Source organism: Phyllostomus hastatus, unplaced genomic scaffold (assembly GCF_019186645.2).
Source record: "Phyllostomus hastatus isolate PE091 unplaced genomic scaffold, TTU_PhHast_1.1 phas_scaffold_501, whole genome shotgun sequence".
Classification (NCBI taxonomy): domain Eukaryota; kingdom Metazoa; phylum Chordata; class Mammalia; order Chiroptera; family Phyllostomidae; genus Phyllostomus; species Phyllostomus hastatus.
Genome location: NW_025334033.1, coordinates 14,994,884 through 15,021,066, shown reverse-complemented (window position 1 = coordinate 15,021,066; position 26,183 = coordinate 14,994,884). Strand labels below are relative to the sequence as shown.

The 26,183-nt window shown below is 39.8% G+C and overlaps 1 protein-coding gene across 7 annotated transcripts in view; it reads right to left on the bottom strand.

Moving 5' to 3' along the window:
* Positions 1–26,183, bottom strand: part of SLC12A1 (solute carrier family 12 member 1) — an 82,536-nt gene that overhangs the window by 5,436 nt on the left and 50,917 nt on the right. For all 7 annotated transcript variants that reach the window (XM_045822701.1, XM_045822703.1, XM_045822706.1 and 4 more), the window contains 6 exons: positions 24,165–24,271; positions 20,169–20,251; positions 10,458–10,601; positions 7,795–7,926; positions 7,449–7,560; positions 4,878–4,964 (listed from right to left, as the gene is read on the bottom strand). In XM_045822701.1, the coding sequence (XP_045678657.1) occupies positions 4,878–4,964; positions 7,449–7,560; positions 7,795–7,926; positions 10,458–10,601; positions 20,169–20,251; positions 24,165–24,271 (665 nt within the window). The remainder of the gene's footprint in view (positions 1–4,877; positions 4,965–7,448; positions 7,561–7,794; positions 7,927–10,457; positions 10,602–20,168; positions 20,252–24,164; positions 24,272–26,183) is intronic.

Sequence of the window (26,183 nt, the reverse complement as noted above, 5' to 3'; positions counted from 1 at the left end):
ACTGAGAGGCTCTCTCTTTAAGCTCTCCACATGCTTATTTTGATCACGATAAGAGTTTTCTTTGTATCTTAGTGGGCTTATTAGAAAGAGCAGTTCAGAAATAGTTTCCTAAGAAATAGAAGGTGGAATGGAGGTAGCTGGTTGTCCCCCAGCATTTGTACTACCTTCCCCATTGTGGTCTGGGTGGGAATGACTCCATCCGAAGCATTAGCCAATCTGCACAATTCTATCCTTTCTGCCACAGTGGCTGGGCAGGGTGGGCACATAACCCAGGTAAGCGTGATCAATAGGGACCTAGCATTCCACCTGACCATGGTGAGTGGTGCAGTGTCTTACAGCCTAAATGGTGCCCATGACCTGAATTCAATGACTGGGGAAGAGACAAACTTTCTCACTGAACATAAATTCGCAAAAATGTAGTCCTGGTTGCTATGGACAGTTGTTTTTATCAGCAAAATCAATTTGAACTTACAATTTCATAATGAAAGGTAGAGTAGAGAGAATGAAAGAGAATTAGTCTTTGATTGCAAAATTAACTTTCTAGATCAAGCTTTGCCTGAAAACCAAAATACAAGGGGGGGACTCCCCCCAAAATGTAATTTATTAATAAAAATTGTGTATTTATTCTTACATGTGTAAACTTCAGTCACTTTCAAAGTATTCTCCATTTCATGCAATACCCCTATTGAGATGTTTTTTCCACTGCTCAAAACAGTTTCTGAACTCATCTATTTTGATGCCTTTTAGTACTGTTGTTTTTTGTTTCAATTCTTCCACATTGGCAAAACATTCCCCTTTGAGGCCTTTTTTTATCCAGGGAAACAAAAAAAGTCACTCAAGGTGAGATCGGGTGAACAGGGAGGGTGGGGCATGGGGGTCATGTCATTTTTTTGCTCAAAAACTGCTGAACACTCAGCGTAGTATGGGCAGGTGTGCTCGTAAATCACCCATCATGAAATGGGCAAGTGCGCTGAAAGAGTCTTCAAAAAAACATTCACTGAAGCTGAATGTAGCCTCTCACAACAACACCAGCTGGTACACTGCTACAGATGGGTTCCTAGAACACTCAACTAGCAGTGAGGAGCCAGTATTGCAAGGGGTCCACTTGCCAGGAGATAATTCCATTTTTTGTTTTTGTTTTTTGGTCCCCCCCATGTACATTTGTACTTTTTAGTTATGTTTGACATAATTTCTATTACTTAAGTCACTATGTGTTTTCTTTTACTTGCAATTGAAACATGCTAAAGTGACACAGAAGGTTGTCACGGGCTGTATTTGCCCATATGTTTTCTCTGAATTCTTACTACTCTTTGACTATGTTCACCTTTAACTTCATCCTCACCCTGAGCTGGTCATTTCCTATCTTCTAGCTAGGTAACCCAAAGTTAGCTGAAGACTTTTATTTTAATTCTCATTAAATGTGATTTTTCTTATAAGTATTTTTTTAAATGACTCAAGAATAGGCCAAGCATTACATGCTATTAAAAATAAATGAGATTTAATTCAATTAAAATATTACCTCCAGCTGCCTTGCCTTCTCCATCCTGTTCTTCATAATAACAAAGTTTAAAATGTTTTAATTGTATAAAAGTTCCCCCCCAATTTACATAAGATTTCTTCTTTCCAATTAACGTACTAGTTATTTTTATGGCCACTCTAGCATCTTTAAACTAAATTGTCTAGTTAATTGCTTCTAGTTTCTCCTGATTTCTATATAAAGACTATTGTCCTTTTGGCCTATGACTTTTAATTCAGTTACACAATAAAAAATGAAATTCAACCACAAGAGCTTTTCAGTTTTTCCTGGCTCAATTAGTTTCTCATTAACTTTGCTTTTGTACTCCCTCTCACCCTTGCTCTATATTATAGATAATGTTTCTATGATAAAATGTCCCCATATGACTTATTGATGTTTTATGGTAGTTGAAAGATTTATTAAACACAATTTAAGGACATTTAACCTTAGCCTCCAGCACCGAAATCACTAACAAACAATCCTGGACATTCAGCATCACCCAGTGACCAAAAACCAAAACCAGGGACCCGGCGACAGTTGTTGATGGTAGGTAAGGGCTGCTCAGCCGGGGAGGCCCAGGTGGGAGCCGACGCTGAGCCAGTGCTCCCAGCTTTGGGACCTGGGCCCAAAGCTGCGTCAGCCCACAGGAAGAGTACTCTCTCTCATTGATACACCCTGAGGTGTTGCCTTTTTAAAATCATCACCAAGGTGCCAGATGTGCTACCAAGTAGCCATATGTAAGATTTACTGAATCGCCATTCTGTCTTCTAAAATTTACCTGCCAATGTTGGAACAGCCGTTGCCAACATCAGATAGGTAGATGACTTGTATAAAGGAACATGGCATCAGGTGCAGCAGAGGCTGAAGAGAGGGGGGCAGCACACCCAGCACACTTCCTCCTGGTGGCCTCTTAGCTTTGTGCCAGGGTGTTCACTGCAAAAGTTCGCTAACTCCAGTGAGAAATTCAATTTTAATTCCTCCCCTGCATCTTCCTCAAGACCTTGAAATATCAGGGAAAAAACCCTCAGAGATTGTGAAAACTAACTCATGTTTTTTTCCTGAGAAAGGGAAATAGATCTCTTCATTGCAGGATGAGGAGGGTATGTAAGAAACACCCAATTAAAATGGTATCTAAAATTAAATTTAGCTACCAGGAAACAAGCAAAAATGCCTGGGTCTCTGCTTCTTACTACTGTTCATAGAGTTTGATCCCTGAAAAGAGGAAACCTTGATACAAAGGTCAGAGGTAGTAAGATGAAGAGTGGCTAGATGATGCTGGGCAATGGAAGAATGCAGAGGCATGGCTAATGGAAGCAGTACATTGACATTCTTGGTGATTGGACATAAATGATGGGTATGATAGGCTGACCATGGCACAGACTAGCATGAAAGAAAGGGAAGGAGCCCTGGACAGTGTGGCTCGGTTTGTTGGAGAATCAGCCTGTAAACCAAAATGTTGCAGGTATGATTCCTGGTCAAGGCACATGCCTAGGTTGTGGGTTCAGTTCCTAGTCAGGGTGCATATGAGAGGCAACAAATGAATGTTTTTCTCCCTCTCTCTCCCTGCCTTCCACTCTCTCTAAAATCAATAAGCACATCCTTGGATAAAGATAGAAAGAAAGGGAAGGAAACAAGGAGTTGGGTAGAGAAAATCATATTAATGGGTAAGGGGACAAAGAAGTAGGAACAAATTGATCAACAAGAATAGATAGTCCTTAGCTGCTAAGACAAAAAACAAATAACAAGAAGAAGAATTCAGCTACAAGTAGGTGACTAATTTGTGCCCAGGACTGAACCAAGGCTTATAGAAAATCCAGTCAGCAGGGCACGCTGTGACCACCCTCTAGGCAACAGTAAATGGCCCTGTACTTGAAAAGCATTGGCAGGCTCTGGTCTGCTGCTAAGTGGCACATGCTAGGGAGTCACTGGACCTGCAATGTTATGAAATTTCCACCAATCAGAGTCATAAGAATAGTTCATTTGATCACATCCCTGCAAATGCCAAGAGACAATGTCTTAGACATTAAAATTCTTCAAATGAAATATGGAAGGCTATCAGAGATTATTGCATGAAGGAATTTGTGGTATACGTGATATGAAGAAATATTACATAGTGATAACCTAGGTCAACCCTGACAACTACAGCTTATCACAGCTAAGGTGTTCGTAAAGCCATTTTAAGTGACCCATAGCCTTGGAGAAATCATGAATACCTTGCAACAGCATGAAGTTCAAGGTTATTCATTGTTAAATGAATACATGTTAAATGTTAAATAACAATGTATCCTAAATTCAGATGACTTTCAGTTAGTTATTAAGCTCATACAGGATATATGAACCAAAGTAAGGGAAGAGCAAGAAGACCCGAGGAACGTGGAACGGCAACCCAAGACCAGCAGGAGGAGGGAGCAGTGAGGGCCAACGGAAATGAGAAGAGGCCCGCGGCCGGGGAAGGCCTAAGGCACACCTTCCTGCCTCTCTCCACGCTAGCCTTAGGAGCCCCATTCCACACCAAATCAAACATGTAAAATCACATTCAGACGCAATACTAAACATGATTTCAGACTGTAAACAATTGAAAACATTTATAATGGTTAACTTACTGCTCTAAGTTGTTCACTGAACTCATATCAGCTATCATTTCCAGGTAATCTTGCACCTCTGGGAATTGCTGTGAAGATCTAACCTTCAACTTGTTTTTAAATATCCTGGACTTGACAATTTAATAATTAAAGAAGGTTAAAATGAAGTCATATTTTGAAGACACTTAAACAAGTGTTTCAATTCTGTTATGTTTAAATTTTGGAGCCAATACATTTCCTTGTCAGACTTCAGGTAGTATTAAAGACCTCCTTTTGGGGACCTCATAGACTCTAATTATTGAAACCTTAGTGCCTAAAAGCTAGAATGGCTGTAGAGGGCTGGTGCCGTCACTGTGCCAAGAAGACACAAGCTGTTTCCATGTCTTCTCCACCGGAGCTCTCCATCCAGGATGCCCCACCAGTAACTTTAAATAACAGGAACTTGCCCTGACTGTTCAGGTCAGAGTCCTCTCAGCTTATACTTCCTGCTATTCTTGCCATCATAGACACAAAGAACATGAAGGGCAATTCTAAAATGCTAACTAAACTGCATTTCAACAATTCTCCCTCTCAAGCTCGTCTCCACCATAAGAGTTTTTCTTTCTTTAGAATGTATTTGATAATCCTGTGTCGTGATCATTTGAAGTCCCTTTTTCTTACATCCTATGAGGAAGTTACTGCAGTTAATACATAGCATTTTTACCCTTTTAATAATTGACACAAAAGAGATGACAGACCATCACAGATTAAAAAAATGGACCTTGTTAAATGATTCATACCTTTCTTTGTTTGGTTTAATATTGATGTCACCAATGATATGGATGTCTGCAAATTTTATTCTAAATTTGCTCAGAAGGGAGGCCATTCTGAAAATATAAGGAGAAAAAAACCTTTGTCATTCCATATTTAGCTACATTTCATAGAGTTCTGTGTTTAAGATATCCAAAGCAATCATGTCTTATTTCCACTTAGCTTTCAGACAAAGTCTTGTTCGTGTTTGATTTTCATTATCATACTTGATAGATATATTAAGTGTGAATCAAGCTTCCACTGAAGGAAAAAAAAATAAAACAACTTCCTACAGGTACAGACATTGGAAATAGCGAACCCAGCTCTGCGTTAAGTTTCAGGGAAAATAATGTAGAGCTGTCGAAATGTCTTTATCATTTGAAAAAAGAACAAGTTTTAATACTTATTGACTACTATTTTGCTGATAATTTTTAGAGTTTACTGTCAAGATACTCACAAACTAATAATTACAGTGGACTCTGAGAAAGAAGATACCTTCTGAGAAGGGCTCCTGGTGGCTAACTGGACTCAAATTTACAATCAAAGTCCAGCAGCTGTTTCTAAATAGGGGCCTTGTGCACAAACCGCACTTGTGGGAGAAGCCTGCACTGCACTGCCTGCCTCCTGCACTGAACTGCCTGTCTGCACTGTGTTCCTGCCATCTGAGCCTGCTCTTGTAGAGAAAGTCTTGGAATTCGATTTCAACCAATAAGACTGAGACTTTCTCAGTCCAATCAGAGCTGCACAGCTATAGCCGCAACAGCATCTTCTTTGACCAGAGCGACTCCATTCTGACCAATGAAGACAGTGATTTTTGGACCAATCCAACTGTGACTATTTGGAGTCCTCATTTACATGAGGACAGACTAGTCAGGGACCAGGGGTTGGGACTTCTCTCTATAAAGCACTCTCCTCTGGCTTGGAGAGCGCACTCTCCCTTTCCACCAAAGACAGAGACTGCCTTTTCCCAACTGGAGCTGAAAAAGTCTCACTGGAGCAAGGGAGGGCAGAGCAGGATGAGTGACTGGTACAGAACAGGCCAGCGCAGGTGGAGCAGACTGGAGCAGAGCAGAGCCACCTTGCCCCAGGGCCGCCTCACAGCCATGCTGTTCCACAGCTGTGCTGCTTCGTAATTGAGCTGTAACACTACTGAACTGTTTCACAGCTGCGCTGTTCTCACAGTTGTGCACTATCACAATTGAGCTGTTTGGACTGATTAAAGTTTTCTTCTTCAGTACACCCCAAACTGGTGCTCCATTGATGCCAGTGACCATTGGTTGACAGTATATTATTATATATTAGAGGTTTTCTTCCACTGACAACTGAAAATTTTCATACAATTTCAAAGTTACAAAAAAATTGCAGGGATAGTGCAAAGAAATCAATTTTATGTTCTGCCCTTTTTGATTTATCATTCTTTTTTCTCTCTTTATATGTTTCCATCTATCTACATCTGTCTCCTCCTTTCTTTTCTTTGCTTGCTTTCATGCTTTCTCGTTATCTGCCCACCTACCTACCAAAGACAATCTCTTATATAGAGTACAATTTTTGAAATCAGGGAATTTAACATTGATTCCATGCTGTCATCTAATCCACTAACCATTTTCAACTTTTGTCAGTTGTCCCAATGAGACCCTAGAGGCTTTAAGAAAATGTAACTGTTATAGACATCATGTTTGTTTTCATTTTAATATGACCCTCTTTGAGAGAAATTAAATATATGATACCTCGTAAGAAGGGGGAGAAAATATTTAAAAACATCATCAAGTAAGAGCCCATTGCTACTTTGTGATTTCTGGAAGCAGATTCCAGAAAGGGCTCAGGACGCACACATGCCATGAAGGCCTGGAAGCTGCTGAAGGTCCTTCAGAGTTCCTGCAGAACTCTGGCTGCACTACATTCTTGCTCGGTATGCCTGTTGTTCTCACAACTACGCAGCAGCTCTTCATGAGTTAATTAATAAAGATAGAGACTTATACTGTGAGACTTTCTTTGTTTCTATTTTTAATTAGAAAGATTCTCAACAGTCATGCATTTAAACTCTTCCACACTACAAATGAGAAGGTGGGGACCCATAGGGGTGCAGTGACTGCAGAGTCGGGCAGCCGGGTGGTGGTGGGGCCGGGACTAGGACCAGGGGCAGCCTCTCAGCTCTCTGTTAAAAGTGATCTGTGCTGCAGTGCCTGCTGGGAATGACTGCGTGTGGGCCTCCCAGAAGGAGCTGTTGGACACAAATGCCAGCAGGCTCTTCCTTTCTGGGATTCACTTACTAGTCAGAACACAATAAACTCTATACAAGATAATGATACATTCATTCAAGACAAGATGAGGCTTCTGTGCCAAACTCCTTTTTGAAAGTATTTGTGGCAGAGGATGAAAGGACAGTGGTTAGAAAACTTACACAGATAATATATTGACTAGAACACCAAGTAACTATGAAGTGTATCATGGTGGGTTTTCTTTAAATCTATTGTACCTCAAAGTCACTTAAAGTTCTTATAATTAAAACATTAGAACAACAAACACCCAAAATGTGCTAACACAAGTGATAAGTTGCTTACGCAATTTTTTCTTCTTCAATGCGGTTAACCTTCCCTCCGACATAGATTCTTAATTTACAGTCTTTCCATTTTTTCCTGAGAGTCAAGATATAGGGGATAAGGAGTGTTAACCCTGAAAAAAAGTAAATTATGACAGAAAGAATGAGTATATCTTACTGAAAGGAAATGAATGGCTTTACATCTTTTCCATTCCCACATTCACAGCTCCTAAATAATGTAAAGTCTTTGGAGAGCACAGAAATGTTATTCTTTAACTGCTATCTTTTTCATATACCTTCCCATGCTGTTTGTTAAATTTATCAACACAGAAATTCTGCTCCCGAGAGTATATTCCAGAAAATTTTACCTCCATCATCAAACAGCCACCAAACATCAATTGTGCCTTTTCCTTGCTTCTTTTTAAATTGTGTGCTGGCTTCTACCAGTTTCTGGTTGAACTCCCCCACGTGCATAGACTGGATTGTGTTAATGCTGCTGTCTGCAATGAAAAAGAAAGTAGTATATCCATTCGTCTTTTGAGGAAAGAAACAAAATAATTTTCCAATAGATCTATTTATGAAAATGGAGGAAGGGTCACGAATTAAGAATTTTTTTACTTATAGGTAAATAGTGAACTTTGTTCTCTGAAAAGGGTAGATAAATGTTGAACACATGGTAATTTATATCATCTTCAGTAGTTTAAAAAAACTTAAAAAATCTTTACCCCAGAATATGTTTTAGAGAGGAAAGGGGGGAGAGAGAGAGACATCCATGTTAGAGAGAAACATTGACTGGTTGTCTCCCATAAGCACCCTGACCAGGCAGAGAACCCAACCTAGGCATGTGCCTTGACCTGGAATCGAACCTGTAACCTTCTGATGTATGGGATGATGCTCTAAGTGAGTGAGCCACCTGGTCAGGGCTGAAAATTTAAGATATTGGTTTTATGGATTATTTTCAGATTAGATCTTTTTCCATTCCCACATTGTCAGCTAAATAATGTAAAGTCTTTGGGAGAAATGTTATTCTTTAACTGCTATCAGTTACTGGTCTTAGAGTGAAATCATTACTTAGACACGTAACAATGCTAAATTAGCTAGAAAAAAATCCTGAGTTTTACAAATTTCATATATAACTCAATTTAATCATATTTTCAGATTTACTTGAAAGTAGAACACATGGTGATCAATTTTCTGGAAAGAAGTAATTGAATCAGTAGTATTCCTTCATTAGACAATTCCTGGTGTGAATTCCATGAATGCAAATCGTGCAGGAGGCCAGGGATGATATGTATGACTGTGTGCGACCCTTCGATCCTAACGCCAGCCTGTTTAAGGAGTCTTGTGAAGTTAAAATAAAGCCATTCGAGCTATTTCAGTTTCTGTGAATGAGATGAAAAACCCAAGAAATATGGAAAGACAATTTTTTTTACTTGAGCTATAATTAAGGGTGCACATGAAATACTTGAAAAAAGTTTTAGTGCGATTTCCAATCTGACATGGACACAATGAAAGTGTTCTGGGGAACTAGGCCAGTGTTTGAACTGGACCCTTGCTTCTGTTTGCCAGTAGGGGTTTCTTTGCTACACTGTATATATTATTTCTTATTTCCATGTCTTTCAAAGTTGTGACTTTATTGCTTATTTCAAAGAGGTGGTGTCACTGTAGTGCTTGGAGGAGAGCTGACAGCATGCAGAGCTTCCTCTCTGATCTAAGAGGTTCTAAAGATGCTTTGTTCTGTCTTTTGCTGTTTTCCTGTTTTGGGCCTCCCCCTTCTAAAGCAATTATCTTATATTGTTTTTATCTCCCCAGGACTGCTGAGGGAGAAAGTAAATGCATTTACAAAATGGACCAAACCCTGCCCCCACTTACACGCACATCAAAGCCCCCAGAGGGCTCTGAGCATGAGTACCTGGAGGCAGAGCTGGTCTTGATCTAGAGCTCAAAAGAGCTGCTAACCAGCAGAAGCCCAGAGCAGTGCACGGGCCTGCCTTAGAGCTGTGTCTGAAATTTTAGGTGTTGGGTAGAACACACAACCTTACTTTGCTTTTTCAAACAATGAGACGTGTTGACTTTCAGAGCAATATCTTTTTGCCAAAAGTATTGTGATGCAGAAACAGGCTTCTGGAATAAATAATACGTCCCCCTCATTAATAAGGACGTGAATACTGCCCTCCTTGCCATCAGCTAGAGAATGATACAAACAGTATTGGGCTATGACTTCTAAATTTTCCATTGCTTTTCCAGACTGTGCTACTGAATAGAACAGATTCAATGGAGAGTTAACTCTTCTAATGAATTAACCAAATAGTTGGAAAGAAAAGAAGATAGCAGTTAGCATCCAGATGGTGAGACTCTAATATTTACAGCCTTAAAGTCCTGATAATACCACCAACATTAGATTTAAACACGTTGTTTTCCTAGAAAATGACACTTTAAGGGTGACAATACAGACTCGGCTTTCTTAATTGCCCATGCAATATTGTAGGTACCTACGGGAAGCTCTGGCATTTGAAGGGGTATATAAAGATATATATATTTTATGTGTATACATAAATTTCACCCTTGGGTTACAGTAGAAAAACAAGGAAAGAAAACCAAACCTTTGCCAGGGTAGGAGACAGCTTCTTCAAAAGGTTGGATTCTGTCAGCCTAGTCTAGAAGACTGCTATATCACAGTTTGGATCTTGCTGTTTGACTTCAAGACCCTACTACAGAAAATCTTTCGTGGGCTGCACACCAGTGAATGACTCCAGTAACTAGGATTATTAGTTGTGTGACAGAAATAAATGTTAACATTCTAACTTTCTACCAGCAGAGGTCGCTGTGGACCTCATTAAACTCAAAACTGCTCTGTTTCTGGAAATCCAGAGCAGTTTTCAAAAAAACAAAAAACATAAACAAAAAAACCCCCCAAATGTTTGAATCAACTGTGTTTTATGAAATTTATAGCAAGATTTTTCATTTCCAGTCCTCTGTTCCAGGATGTACACCTAATATTTAGATATAAGTGTACTACTCCACCACTTACCTTTTTTAGAAGGTGTCTTAGTAATGTTCAACTTGCCAGCTTTTTTAAACAAGCCTCGGATGCCTCCACTTCCTTCCTCACTGTCATTGTCTTTGATAGTGGCTTCCAAAGCCAGCCTCTCCTGTTCTAATTTCTCTAGCTCATCTGAAGAGAGAAGACAAAGTCACTTACTAAACTCAGAGAAGCAAAATTTTTAGGAACACTCATAAACGATTTTAATATCAAAATGGCATATCAGCAACAAAATGATTATCATAATATGATTTTTTTCTGAATGATTATTAAAAAGTAATGTAATGTCAGTAAATGATATTAAGAAAGTAATAATTACCTAAAATAGCTCTATGTGTTAATTAGAACATATGAAAGTTACTATGTTTTTATTTATAAGGGCTAGTTAATGTCATCTTTATTCACTTCATGCAAAAACCAAACAGCCAGACCCACTGTACACAAGATCTTATATACTGAAAGCCGCTGATTTTCTGACCTGAGCCACCGAGTCAGGTATTTTCCAGGTGGAAGCGACCGAACTACAGAAGTATGCTGGGTGTAGAGCAGGCACAACAATGCCTTCCGAATCGAAACATAAGACTAGAGAACAGGAATTAAGGAAAGGTAACCAAACCTTACAGTAAAATTTATGGGCTCTGAATACAAATGATGGTGACAAATGTCCACCTCCAATTCTTCCCGATAAACAAAATACTTTCTGGAGTGAGTGACCAAAGCAAAAGCAACCAAAGCTAAGATGTTTGTGTGCTTGTCTGGGCTCAGATTGCTAAAAAGGGTCTCATGACACTAGAGTCTGGAATAACAGGCTGTGCAGAATTTCCTGTCCATGGTTCAGACCCACTATCCAAACTTTGACATTGTGTCTGGCTGCCTTTTATCTTTTGGGGATTCTGACTGTGATGAAAAACTAGCTGCTGTGTGATGTGTTACAGTCTTCTCTGGCCTCACTTGCACTGGAGCAGGGTAAATAAAGACTTTGAGAGTGGTCGTAGGACAGTGCTGAAGAGTGGTGGGCATTCCCGCTTCCAGTGAGCACAGTGCGCCTCTGGTCAGATCCCCTCATCTTCTTGTCTGCTGAGAACAGAGCCTTAGAAAAGGAGCAATGTTCTGAGACAGAGAGTAGAAAACCTAGATTCAATGTTACAAAACACTGGTAAGGCTTCTGCAAATGTCAACCCTCCGAGCCTGTTGCCTCATCTATCTGGGAAGCGAAGCTATACAAACTCTAGATTTATCAATTATGCACTAACTAAATCTGTCAGGACACTCACATCCCTAGACAGTGCTGTTATTCAGCTACACGGAATCGTCTGGCCCCTTTCCAGGTCTTAGCAATTAATCTTTTGCCAGTGGCATGAGATGTAAGGTCAAATCAGCCATGTGATTTCCCCAAAGCTTCAAAGGTTCTCAAGATCAGCAGCTATAGAAAATCTGAGAAATTAGACTGATGGTATTAAAGCTCAGAAAGGAGTTTCTTACCCCTGACTTTTGAAAAGTGAATACAAGCTGCATTGCACTGGGGGTCGTGACCGATTATAGCTCTGCTGCTGGCTTTATGTGACATTAAGCAAGTCATTGACTTTTTCTATGCCTCTGATTTCCTATCTGTGAAATGGAAAACTGTAACCCTTCCCCATTTTCCTAGCATTGCAAAAAGAGTAAATGACAGTTCTTGTGTAGTGCTTTGGAGCTCCTTAAAAAGCAAAGCAACCAGTACATTCTATAGGCAGTGTATTTATGCAACTCCTGGAAATGGGCTTAGTCATGCAAAGCAAATTGAGTATTTTGGAAAGCCTGGGAATTATTTTAACAGTTACTATTTATTATACACTCTCCAGGTGCCAGGAATGTGTGCATGTTATTCCTTGGCAAACAACTCTGAAATAGTAACTGTGATAATCCTCATTTTGTGGATGAAGAAACTGAGGCTCAGAAAGGTGACTAACCTGTCTGATGTCTGCTTTTACACAGCAAGTAAAAGGATTCAACTACAAAGAGGTCTGCTTGATTCCAAATCCCGCATATTTCCAACATGGAAGACCTTTTGCTTTTGGCTTATTGCTGTTATGTCAGAGTTGTCTTATTAACTTCCAGCTCTTCATCATCAGAGGAACGCAAACACTCTCAACCATGTGGGATAATGCCAAGTTAATTCTCCCAAACTATAGCCCCTCAAACATATCGTTGTAAAGGGAAGGACCCTAAAGATTCAGGTACATATATCAGGCTGCCCAGAGTAGCAACATCAGCATCATCCTGGCCCTGGGTGACAGTCCCCCAGCTATTATTATCCACATTTTGGGGTGCTGCAGGGGGCAGCTGTAGAGTAACTGCTCTTTTCAGGCATCTGGAAGGTGCATATTTGGGAGCTTCTTTGGGGGCAACTGTAAGGACAGGTGGGGAAGAGGTTCACTTGCTTTCATTTTTTGGCTGGCTCCAGCACACCCTGTGATTGGCCAGTTAGTTGCCATGCTCTTTGTCCTCTAGTTTGGACAAAGGAGAACAGAAGATAAATCCTTCTTTGTAACAGAGTCAGCTGGCTGAGTACACTGGGAGCTGCTCCAACAGTCTGCTCGAAGGTGGGTACACAGCCCATGCTGGACAGCATGAGCTGCAAACTCCCAGGCCTGAAGGACAAAGCCAGACTTTGCTTGAATGAGTCAGTTTTGACAGTTCCCTCAAAGATGACAGAAACAGAGGCTATTCTAAAGGCTAAAATCTGCTTGCTTGGCCATCTGGAATTTTCAGATCCACACAGTGGTGTGATCCTTGGCACAGTGATTTCACAAGTTCTCATTAGAGTTAATTCTTCATTATTCACTTTGTAGGTGATCTAAAGCCTCCTTCTGCGTACTCCCTCCCCTCTCATTTCAGCACCAAGTAGAAGGGATGTTTTGATGCTCTGTTCTGAATTATCTATCTGGTATACTGTTTGCCTATGTGTGCAAAAGAAATCAAGAGCAGACTCCGTCAAACATTTCTTTCAACAGGAGGGGGCAAGCTGACCATTAGGCACAGGCAGGTGATCCAGGTAGAATGGAGAGACATAAACTGATTTCCACAGGGCTGACAATAAAAACAACTCACTTCATCACTGCTACTGTCACTACCATACTACTTTTGTGACCTTCAGGGTTCACAAAGCCTTTCCACGTGGTATCTAATTTGATCCCCATGCCAATACTGGGATGCAGGCAGAGCTGGTAATAGTCTCCCCATTTTAATGTAAAGGAAACTTGGGTTCAGACAATTCGAGTGATTTGCCCAGGGTTGCACAGTCGGCCACCCAAGCCCTCTGCTTCCAGCTCTGGTGCTCGCCGCTCTTTACCATTGTTCTTCGGTGACATGCTCTGACTGCCAGCATCTGCCAGTTGAAGGAACACCCAATCTGCATTTTTTGAAGAACCGCGCCCCCCACCCAAATTTCCCAATCAGAGAAATTCACATAATGCTCTCCATTTCTGCAATACTCTGCTTCCACTTTATTGCCAAGGGACACAGAGCATTTGGAAGACTCACGCCTGTTCCACCCCACTAGACGGCAAACTGCTGAAGGGCAGCGTGGGCTCTACTTTATCACCACTGTTTACTGCGACTTTATTTTGTGCCAAGCACAGTCACACCTTGGCACTCATCTGCTTCAGATCTCGTCAAACTCTGTACTCGTGGCATTTTGATGAGAAAAAAATGTTTCAGCCCTCGGCACTTGCTTGGGATTCGTTGCATGAGCTGGAATTGGTATGAGTCACAGCACTGCCCCCCAAGAGAAAATGCTTCATCTCTGGAAGGGTCCTGAGGTACCACTGTACAGTGTTGAACACGTGGCAGCCATCGTATATTTTAGTGCAAAATAGTAAATCTATATGGCAGGCACTATAATTATTCCAATGTGGAAATGCGCAGTGAAACACAGAGGGTAAATAATTTGACTAAGGTCACACAGCCAACAAGTGTCAAGCTGGGGTTTGAGCCCAGGCTTGTCAGAGTCCTATGTTTAGACTTCACATTCTCCCTCTCTCAGTTTCTTAGTTTTCCCCACACCTCTTTGCTCGTACCACTATAACAAGTACCCAAGAATAGTGTGTTGAAATAAAAGAACAGGTCAGCACTGTTAGTACAGCTCAAAACACTTGAAAGTATTTCCTCTAGAAAGGGAAAAAAATAAGTGGAGAGTTGTCAGGGATGAGGTGAGTAATGTGTGTGTGGGGGGGTAGGTACAAAAGACAATGTTTGGAAAAAGTGGAGTTAATGCTGTACACAGAGGGATAAGAGGAGGTGCTAATGTACTGGTGGTATAAACCAGGCTGGAAGGGGCCAAAGGTAGGACAGGTGGCATTAGTCAGAAGAATGAGGGGCAAGGAAAGGGGTCCTTTCCCTGGAAAAGGCTACCACCTGTGCATCAGGTGGAAATTTTAATTTTCCATGTTAGATAATTCCATACTCCATCATAATTTGCAAAGCCACAATACTAGAGAGAGAGTGTAATCCTGCCATTCTCTCAATCTAAGATTAGGAGAATCCCTAATGTTGGATGAAAAAGGTTAGGCTTTAGGCTCTCTGTTGAGTGAGTTTATAACCAATTGTTCATACATAACCCCAAACAGTTCTTACAGTAAAAACAGTGAATCCTGAGCTGTATCTTCATAAAAATGCCAAACCACTTGAATAGTAGTTATTCTATTTTCATGTGCTTTATAAGTTGATTGTATGGTAACTAGCTGGAGTCACCATATTTTGAAATTCAATTTAGTGCTAAGATTGCCTCAAATGTTCTATCCTCAGTCTTTTTTTAAAAAAAGGTATCTTTTAGAAATAGTCAGGAGTCTGCACATCACAATTCACTCTGAATCTTCAGGAGAGAGAGCAGTCAATGATGTCACAACACCAGGGAGAACAGGGAAACCCCCTGAGGAACTGCATCCCCTCCCACTTTGCAGCATCCTTTTTCTTTATTAATTATTAAATCATGCTTCTTCCTTTGGTCAATCAACTCAACGCTGTAAACGCTCACATGAATCAATGTGCTGTAGCCTGGGCAAAGTCTAGTTGAACCAAAGGCAGGAAGCAGTCCTGCAGTGGCCACCGCCCAATGAAGTAGTTATTCACTGCACCGCCATCTGTCTCTATTTTGCTAAGCCACTTCCTCAGACACAGCAGAATCCCTGTGCTCTGAGATGCTCATAAATTGTGCAGTTCTTCCATGGACTACTTGATCACAATTATTGCAAACCACATGTCATCACTTGATTTCTTACCAGAATAACTTGGACTCTCTATTGAAGTTGGCAAACTTGCTAAACACCCCTGGGAAGTGAACAACATGAAATACTGAGGTTTTTGTGTTTTTGGGCAATAAATTAATTTATTAAGAGACGCTATCAGCCACCAGTATTGAATGAGTTGCTGCAGAGTACAAATTAGAATGTTACGAGTATCGATCTTATTTATACAAAAAGTTATTCTCTTCACATAAGCCTGTGGCACAGAATAGAAATAATTGTCATTAGCTACCAAATTACCTATAAAGTTGATTTCTATTCACTGCTTTATTAACTACAGTATATGGGCACTCTGAATTGCTAATATTTCCTTTAAATTATAATCTGTGATGACACCTTGGTGCCTGTGTTGGAAAAGCTATGATGATAATCATTAGCATAGTGTAATGCAATACTTAAGATTTATCAGGCTCTTATTAAGCCTTGTATTACAGTGTAATATAATGAAACACAAGCTTATTTCTTCCAATTCAAAATCTAATATGAGGGTTGTGCTATAAATTAAATAAACTTCAAAAGAATGCATGGAAATTCAGTGTAAAGTTAATTTCTATCATTATGCTGTTGTTTTTCTGCATGTTCTTCATGTATTTGTGTAATATTGTTTTTTTTAGCCTAGATAATTGGTACTTATAATTATTTTATTAGCATTCAACTATGCTTTCCCTTTCTTGACTAAGAAGCAGAAATATTTCAAACATCAAAGTTGATATAAATCAAATACATCCCTTGGGAAATTAAAAGGGGATGCAGTTCACTGCCAGGATTCCTTCAGAAATACTACATGCAAAATGAGCTTCTGTATTGCTTTAGCTCTGTATAGAGCTAAATTGATGATGCCTTTTGGTGGATGGAGTAGTGGGGGTGGGAGCAATATTTTTTAGCTATATCAGATCTTTCAGCTTGAAGAGATCAACATAGCATACAAAGCAAAGATGTAATCTAAATACAGTTGCATGTTTTATTCTCACTGTTTAGGGAAAAACATTACAGCACAAAAGGCAGCCAAAATTAAAGTAAAATATAGAAATTTAGCAACACAGCAGGTCTCTTAATATTAGGTTCTTACAATTGTCCTCGATGTCATGTCTATTTTGTCACAGACAGGCAGACCCTGTGCTGGGGTTTTGAAGAAACAGGTGGGAACAGCCTTGTTCCATTCCCATATTTCAGATTTTACAACTGTCTCTCATTATGTATGTCATTGTCTTCTCTAGCTTTCCTTTTTAGGGAAATTGAAGATACCAATTGGGAGATTGAAGATACCAAAGATAACCTTCATGCTACAATATTGCATAGGATGGACTCTGTTCTCAATTCTTTTAAAGCTCTTTGTACATAATCATAGAGTGTACATAACAGATAGTTATTCTCTGTCCTATACAAACTCTTGATCTCTAGTTTCCTTTTCCTTCTCCTTCTCCCTCACAACACACCAGAATGGTTGCATCAGAGAACTCACCTAATCCACTCATGTTTCCTCCTGTTACGATGGAGACAATCGTGAAATGGCCAAGTAGAATCTGGACCCGTCAGGTGCCAGCACCCTCAAATCCCTCCTAGGCCTTTCCTTTCTGTTGGACCTACCCAGCAAAACCCTAATCCTTATACACCCTGGAGGCCAAATGCTGCTGGAGAATAACTGGACAATGAGACAAATTGCTCCGACTTCAAAAAAATTGAGACTAATGTACACAATCCTCCTCAATTCATCACTCCACTCTTACAAAACCACATACTTCATGAAGCATTTTTCTTTTGTTTCAGGTCAACTCTTCTGTTCACACCTTTCTCTTGACCCCTCCTGATCCTCCAGGATCTTACTCCAAGGTCATTCCCAGCCCCCACCCCATCCCCACACTTTTTTTTAACTTTCATCTTCAACCTCTCCCACTCTGTTGGGCCCACTTTCTCAGTCTAAAAACATGGCTCTGTCTTCCATTCTAAGGTCTATAGGTCTCCCTGTAGTAAACCTCCTCAACATCTAAACTTCTCAGAATGGCTGGCCACATCCACATTCTCTGCTTCATCTCCTCCTATTCTTTCCTCAACCCACTATAATCTGGCTTCTGTGAATACAGGTTGACAGGAATTACTCTCACTAAGATTATCTGTGTTGTGTCAATTACATTCTATTCACCAGTCTTTGCAGTGTATTTGACAATGTTAATGATTCTTCCCATTTTGGGCACTCTGCTGCCATGGCATCATGGATGTCTGGTTCATTGCTTCTCTGATTGCTCCTTTTCTGTGCCTTAGGGCTCTTGACTACACACACTCTTTTGGCTATATTTTCCAATGTCCTACTTTTAACTTTCACCTTCACTATGATGTCTCCTGTATTAATTTGGTAGGGCTGCTATAACACATACCATCAACTCAGTGGCTTAAACAACATAAATTTATTTCCTACAGTTCTAGAGACCACAAATCCAAGATCAAGGTGGTGGCAGGCTTGGTTTCCTTCTGGTGTCTCTCTCCTTGACTTGTAGATGGCCGTCATCTCCCTTTCCTCTATGTTTGTCTGTGTCCTGATCTCTTTTTATAAGGACATAAATCCTATTGGATTATGGCCCACCCTAATAATCTTATTTTACCTTACTTCTTTAAAGATCCTATCTCCAAATAGTCAGATCTGAGGTGATGACTTCAACATATGAATTCTTGGGCAATACAGTATGGCCCATAATATCTCCTAAATCTACATCTTAAGCTCATGACTCTTCTTTAAGACCAGGACTATCTTACTGCTTATTGCACATTTCCAATAGAATTTCCCAGAGGAGATTATTTAAAACTGAACCAGGCATTCCGTCACTAAACCTACTCCTCTTGTGTTTCCTATTCCATTGGTAGAACCACAAGGAATCTTTTTTCACTTCTCCCTCTCTCATGTCCTATCCATCCACCCAACCCTCAAATACTTCTCTTTGTACCTCCAAAGTACTCCCATCCTTCTCTCTCCATCCATAGCTCTAGTTTAGGCTGTCACCTTCTCTAGCTTTGATTAAATAAAAATCTTTTTTGATTTGTCTCTCTGTTTCCATTCATGGTCCTTATTGAGTCCATGCCAATATAATTGAAAGAGTATAAGATTTAAAACCTAAATTTGACCACATTACTCTTTCACTTAAATCTCAATAGTTTCTCATTGCTTATGGAGTATGAGCCATGTTTTTTTAATATGGCAAATGAGGTCTTTTAAAATCAGGACCTTATATCAGCAGCCTCATATTTTCTATTGTCTACTTGAACTTTTCACTTAACTAACACTAATTTGCTTTTGGTGGCCCATACATTGCATTCCTCCATCTTACCATGCCTTCACACCTTTGCTGATGCTTTTCTCTTTGTCAGAAATGCTAGTCCCAAGACTCAGTTTTTTCTTCCCCAACATTGCCTAGTTAACTCCTACTTATCCACCAGATCTCAAAACCAAGGTAATTTCTTCCAGGAAGCCTTCTTGGAGTTAGATGCCTTTTCTCTCTTCCCCACAATGCCCTATCAATATACCCATCATCACACTAATCATATACTCATTTCCATTACTAGGCTGTGAGTCTATTGGGGACAGAGGCAGACTCTCACCAGTCTTTATACTCGGCACTGATACCTATATTGTGGCTGCTACATAAGATGCACCCCCAAAATCCTTTGTTTTAGTGCTGTGTCATCAGTGGACTCTATTGTGAAGTTAAGTAAAAGATAAGCCATGGATTATTGTTTTGTTCTAATATTGCAGTGACTTTTTAGATGTGTTCTTTATTTTATACACTAGAGGGTATGTTTAAGACTAAACAAGTACAGCTGATCCTTGAACTGTGCGGGTCAATTGAACTGTGAGGTTCAGTTGAACTGTGGTCAATTGAACTGTGCAGGTCAATTAAAAAAAGTCCTGTATACATGGACCTGCTATCATGTAGAGGGAAAAAGCAGAATCACTAATCGAATTAGTGTGCTTGCCTCGGACTTCGATTAGTGATTCCTAGCATGATGCATTCAGGTTCATTTCCATGTTAGTTGTAAACTAGATCATAGACTCTTAAAAACAAAATACATGGTTTTCCAAGGAAAGAATTAATCTTCATCTTCTGAAACATCTTCTAGTTTAATTTACCAAAGGTGTTTATTTTCAGTGATGCTGGCTTTGTGGTTTTGTGATAAGAAGAATAATTGATGACAGCTATGGATTATTTTATATTTCTGGTTATCAGGACAAAGGCCACTTGTGTTAGCGATGGGAAGAACACTGGGAAGTGTACCAACCTCAAGTCAGCACAAGAACGTCAGCTCTGTTTGTTGTTAGAGGCTTTTGTCTGTACTGTGCACTGCTCTATCCCCAGCACCTAGTACTCCGCGCCAGCCATGGAGTAGGGGCTCGATAAATGTTTGTTGATTCAATAAGGAAAGTACATACCTTGTACCTGAAGAACCTGAGAGATGTCAAACCCTTGGCTGATTCTGACTATGACCACACCAATCTCAAAATCAAATGCATCACTGAAAGTGGAAGCAAAGTGGTTAGTGATTTAAATGACTCTTTAATCCTCAAGCTTTGGACAAATTTAGAACTTGCCTCTAGGATTTTAATGTAATTAAACTAAGAAAATTTACTTCAGAATACTACCAAGAACTTATAACTTTCTGTTTTAGCTTGTCCTCCTTTTATACCTTTTTTTAAAAATATTTTATTTATTTATTTTTTAGAGAGAGGGGAAGGGAAGGAGAAAGAGAGAGAGAAACATCAATGTGTGGTTGCTTCTTACGTTCCCCCCACTGGGGACCTGGCCCACAGCCCAGGCATGTGCCTGACTGGGAATCGAACCAGTGACCCTTTGGTTCATAGGCCAGTGCTCAATCCACTGAGCTACACTAGCCAGGGTTCCTTTTATACCTTTAAAAAAATGTATTCTGGATAAAGGTAACTAACTTTTTACTCTGGAACCGATTTATTCAAATATACTATCAACTAGAATTCTGTTTAAGAGCTTATAAAATACTTTTAAATAATTGATTCTAATGTAAACAAAACAATTATTGAAATATTTAAAACAGAAACTTTGCAGACTGCAAAAACCCTTTAAAATTATCAACCAAATTTCTTCACCCACTGAGGAGGAATCCTATAACATTTCTGACATCAAGTTCCCAGTTAAAAATGTCTCCAGTTTCTCTAAAGAAATTACGCCATTGACTTTGGACAGACACTAGAAGCAACACTTTTTCATGGTAACTCTATGCTGTTGAAGTTAGCTGTTGCGCCTTCTCTACGCCCAACCCAGTGGAATTAGATAATCTAGAAGGGACAGAAAGGCTTTCTCTCTTTTATCTACATTCCTGTAGAATATTTTTTTCTCTGCCTGTAAATATAGGGCAAACCAATTAGTACTTTGAGTTCATTTACAGTTTTCTCCTTGGGAGTTCCTTTGTTCACTGTGTGTGGATCTGCAGCCCAGGACCCTTTCCACTGGGTCACCGTCCCCCAGAAACAGTGCAGTTTATGATGAACTCACTACGTATAAACAAGCTTCCAATAGCTGATGTAAACCTGAATTTTCACACAATGATATAAATAGTTCAGTATACTGCACATATATGCATCCAAAATTCTGTTAGGTGATGCTCTCTTAACAAAATAGATCCATTCTAGCAAAAGTTGCCACACATTCCTGATAAATCTCATTTCTAGCCATCCTAGATTATAAAAAGCAGACAATATGCTCCACAAAAACATATTTGGATTCTGTTAGGCAGAATAATTTCAGACCCCCAAAGACATTCACATTTTAATCCCTGGAGCCTCTGAATACGTTACTTCATGTGGCAGAAGGGACTTGGCAGATGTGATTAAGTTAAGAACCTTGAGGTAGAGAGATTATCCTAGGTGACTGGATGGGCCTTGTAATCACCAGTGTCCTTGAAAGTGGAAATGGGAGGCTGAAGAGGAGGTTAGAGTAATGTGATATAAGAAGGACTTGACCCATCAAGGGCTTTGAAGGTGGAGGAAGAGCCGAGAGCAATGGGCAGCCTCTGGACGCTTTTAAAGGCAAGGCCACCAATTCTCTCCTAGAGTCTCCAGAAGGTGACACTGCCCAGCCCACACCTCAAGGTTAGCCCCATGAGTTAGTGTCAGCCTTTTAACCCACACGACTGTAAGCTAATACATTTGTATTAAACCACAAAGTTTGAGATAACTTGTTAATGCAGCCAACAAAAACTAGTACAGATTCTCATTAAAACTAAACATACTTTAGAATATTACAGGCATTTAAAGTCTTTTATTCAAAGAAAAATGTTAAAATACTAAACTATTATAATAATATCTTTATGATAACAATAATACTGTGCTTGCTTTAGATCATACAACAAAGCAAAGCCAAAATGCAAAAGAGAAAAATGCTGCAGTATCATTTATGGTGGTCTTCCTCCTATACTAACACCATTGCTGTGGTAGGAAGGCCATTTAACGCTACCAGGCCAGCCAAATTTTACACTAGTACAAATTTGAACCACCTTAACACTGAACTTTATTACCAAGGAGACCAATTATTAATTTGGTATAAAAGTCAGAAGTCTCTTTGGCTTAATATTACTAGGTTTAATTATTTTGGTCCCTTTGAAATTCTAGAACTGTTTGGGCTAGTGTAGAGGTTGGAAGATAGTTCCAGTTAATTTTGTTTCAAATAATGGACTCTGTGACTATAGATTTACATATTTCTTCTTATAGACTCCACCTCTTTTTTTGCTCCCAAAAGTGAAGATAAAATTTTTTCCCTTCACCTTGTTTTTTTCTCCCAAAGGTAAAGATGAAATTGAATGGACAAATCTGGATAGTAGAGAGCAGATCTAAGCCCATTTCAAAGAACATCAGGTCAGCAGCACCCTGTGATTCTAAACATATCAAAATGCTATTTGCTGAGCCTGGCAAAATTCTAACCCTGATCTCCTGGTTTAGGCTCAACTTATTTAACTGGGAGCACCAGCAGGAGCCAGAGAGTGGCACGTGGTGTCTGGACTCCGCATGTTTGCAGAACACAATTTGGGAGCATGTATTTAATGCATAGGTTGCCCATGTTAGGAAGAGTAAGTGAATTTGTTTGATCAAGTAATGCATATAATTTCAGAAGATTAAACATTATTTTCTATGCTTCTTTTTTAGTAGAACTAATACTAGAATGCTTCTGTCATGTTGCCTAAATCTCCCCCAAATGATGATAAATGTGTGCTGGTTCTAGCAGGGGCCAGAGGATGTAGAGGCACAGAGCATATGCTTATTTGATGAGTGGGAATTTCTTTCCTGTGTATTCTGGACTTTTCAGACCACTCAGGGCATGTTCTTTACCCTTTGATATAAAATCAGAGTGAAATCAGCCCTGGAACAAGGAAATCTTCCATTGTCAGAGCTGTTGACACAAAAGATAGATGCTGTCTAGAGCTGGTAGTGCCTCCCTTGGGTGAATCTGGTTAAGTATTTTCAAGCCTGGAAGAAAGGACCAATTTCCTAGAATGGTCACTGAGGGCAACCTGTGCCTCTCTGTAAGTGTAGCTTTTGTCTACTTTTATGCAAAGGAAGGAACCAAACCAGGCAATACTCAGGGTGTGTACTATTGTGTACTTCTGGAGGCAGCATAACATGTGGTCAGGAGTGTAAACTTTGAATTCAGATGGTCCTGGGGTGAAATTACAGTTCTGACTTATACAACTTGCTCATTTTCTGCATGTTACTTGATTTTCAATGTCTGTGCCTCTACTTATAAAATGGGAACAATAACAGTACTCACTTCAAAGTCTTCTTGTGAGAATTAAATGGAATGACTCATGTTGAAGAGATGAGCCTGGTGCCTGCTCATCCTTTAACACCTATGGTTATTGCCTTTATCCCGAAATTCTTCCAATATTTAAATATCAGATGTCATGTACCATACCACTTAACACTCACTTTCTGTGCATACACTAGCACTGCTATGTAGCAGAGACAACTGGTATATGGGCCCCTTGTGCCAATGAAGGGAGACTTGAGGCTTTGGGCTGGTGACTACGTTACCCAAGGCTCAGAGGAAGACAACGACTGAATTGGGCACACCAGCTAATCCAAGATTCCAGCCGTTTTAAAAGAAATTCTTTTCTTACCTAGCTGGCCTTTGCTTTTAATCTCATAAATAGGTTTTAAGGTTGTAACTCTTCATATTTACCTTTTTTCTTTGATGCCAAATCTCCCCCACTCTGTTTCCTCTGATGCTATGATTCCTTTAAGTTCCATTATTGGCAGTGTGTTTTCACTTGGGTAAGGAATTCAGAGTACCAGGGGGATGTCCTCCTGTCAGGCAATTTCATCTAGTAAACCAGTGTCTGTCATGTTCTGCCCTGGCTAGTACTTTATAAACAAGAACATGCCTTGAAAGCCATCACTTACTGTATGATTCCCACGTAGTTCTCGATCTCTGCTAAGGGAGCCTTCCTCCAGTTTCTTTTATATCCAATCACCAGAGTGTTTGGTTTCATTCTTCCTAAGCCTGAGGCCTACACAGAGGCGATAAACACATAGACAATCCTTACCATACCAGGAAACCACCAAAGCAAATGAAAACTATTGTCCAAAAGAGCACTGAAGTAGTGTTCTGATGATTCTGAAGACTGGATTAGACTTCAGTGCATGTCCCTCATGCCCATACCCAGGCATAAAATAGAAAGACTAGTTCTAAATCATCTCAGCCATAAAAGGATTTTAGATGACAGAAATGTAGCTTTTCTAAATTAGCAGTCATTTGTATTTCTTCTGATACACTCATTAAAATGGTTCAATAACTTAAAATCAAGAGAGGGTTGACTTAACTGTTGGCATGTGTGTTATATAACTTAGTGGTTCAAAGCTCGTTTCCACCTGTTATGTCCATAATGTCTGTAGCAATAAAATCCATGTTTGTAAAATTCATATATATACAAAGTCACTGAAACTTCTACTTACATTATTTATTGAAGACTAGCTGGGCTATGTTTCCAGAACCTAACTTTTCTACATGACAGTATCATTAACAGCTATCTTCCATAGCAGAAGTTTCATTCTCCCATGAAATGACAGGGTATGACTTCCAGTTAATTAAATTTAATCTAGCAAAGTACTATGTTAGGTGCCATGGGACAATGGTGAGGAATGTTTTTTGGCCATAAGAAGCTTAGAATAGGTGGAGGAAACAAAATATACACAATGGAAAATTCAAGTGCAAATGCAGCCGGAACTCATCTGGAAGCATAAAGAAAGAGACCTTGAATTCCAGTTGAGGATTCATGGGGAGAGGCGGCATTTGTTCTGGATCTTGCAGGTTGGTTAGATGTTGACAAGTAAAGATAAGGAGGGCAGTGGGAGTGAAGGCAGAACATCCTGGGCCATGGGGATAGTGAAACAAATGCTCAGAGCAGGAGATTTTAGAGGCCAGTAGCAAGTAGAAGATGGGCATTGATGGAGGGTTCCTAAAATAAGCTCTGCCTCTAACACATTTGGTATATCGCTCTTAGAAATGTACAGGTAACAGAACAGCTCGTTTGGCCGCTGGCAGATGTATGGCAGTAGGGATGGATGGAGTCTTTTCCATAACTACAGTTTGGAGATGTGATTCATACCATAATGTCTTAGATGAGAAGGCTTTATCCCAAATGGTATCACCGGCAGTACTCCCCTTCATTACCACTCTGTCCTTCCCTTTGCTGAGACCCTTCTCTGCTCCACTTTTCTTTGAAGAAACTTACCAGGACAAATTCATGCACTGTCCTTTTTAAAACAATTTCTTTTGGATTAATATATGAACTGTTTTTTCATACTTAGGTCTTTTCTCTCCCTGTTCTTATTCTATACATGTCCTATTCCCAGTGGAAATTTTTATTATTTTTTCAATCTTCTGTGATAGTTTTACATTAACTGTGTAACCTTCCCAGTACATTTGACCAAAGAGCTACTGAAAAATAGCTCAGTAATGAAGGAAAACTCAGCTTCTTGCAATGACCTCTATTTTCGTGTTTTAGCAAATTAATAACAGCTGAAAAGAGGCTCATTGGGGTAACAGGACTTTCAGAAACTGTTTCTCTGCATATTCAGCCACTTCACAATTGTTTGTCAGGGATATTAGAGACAGGAATGCATCAGGACTCTTAATCTCCAAAATATTACACTTTAATCAATAGTTTTTCTTTTCTGCCTTCATAAACATCAGAGTTACCTGGATGCAGTTCGGAATTTTGAGTCCCTGTGTAGAGCAACTCTGAAAGCTAAATAATTCATTTGGTGTGTGTACAATCAGGGCTATTCAACCATGTTAATGCCACAATGATTAGAAAGCCAGTCTCCTGGATTATTTTAAGGAAACTCTAACACTCTGAATTATGAAGGTCAGAACAAGGGAAAAATTTTATGTACTTATTTTAGAAGGGAAAGGAAAAA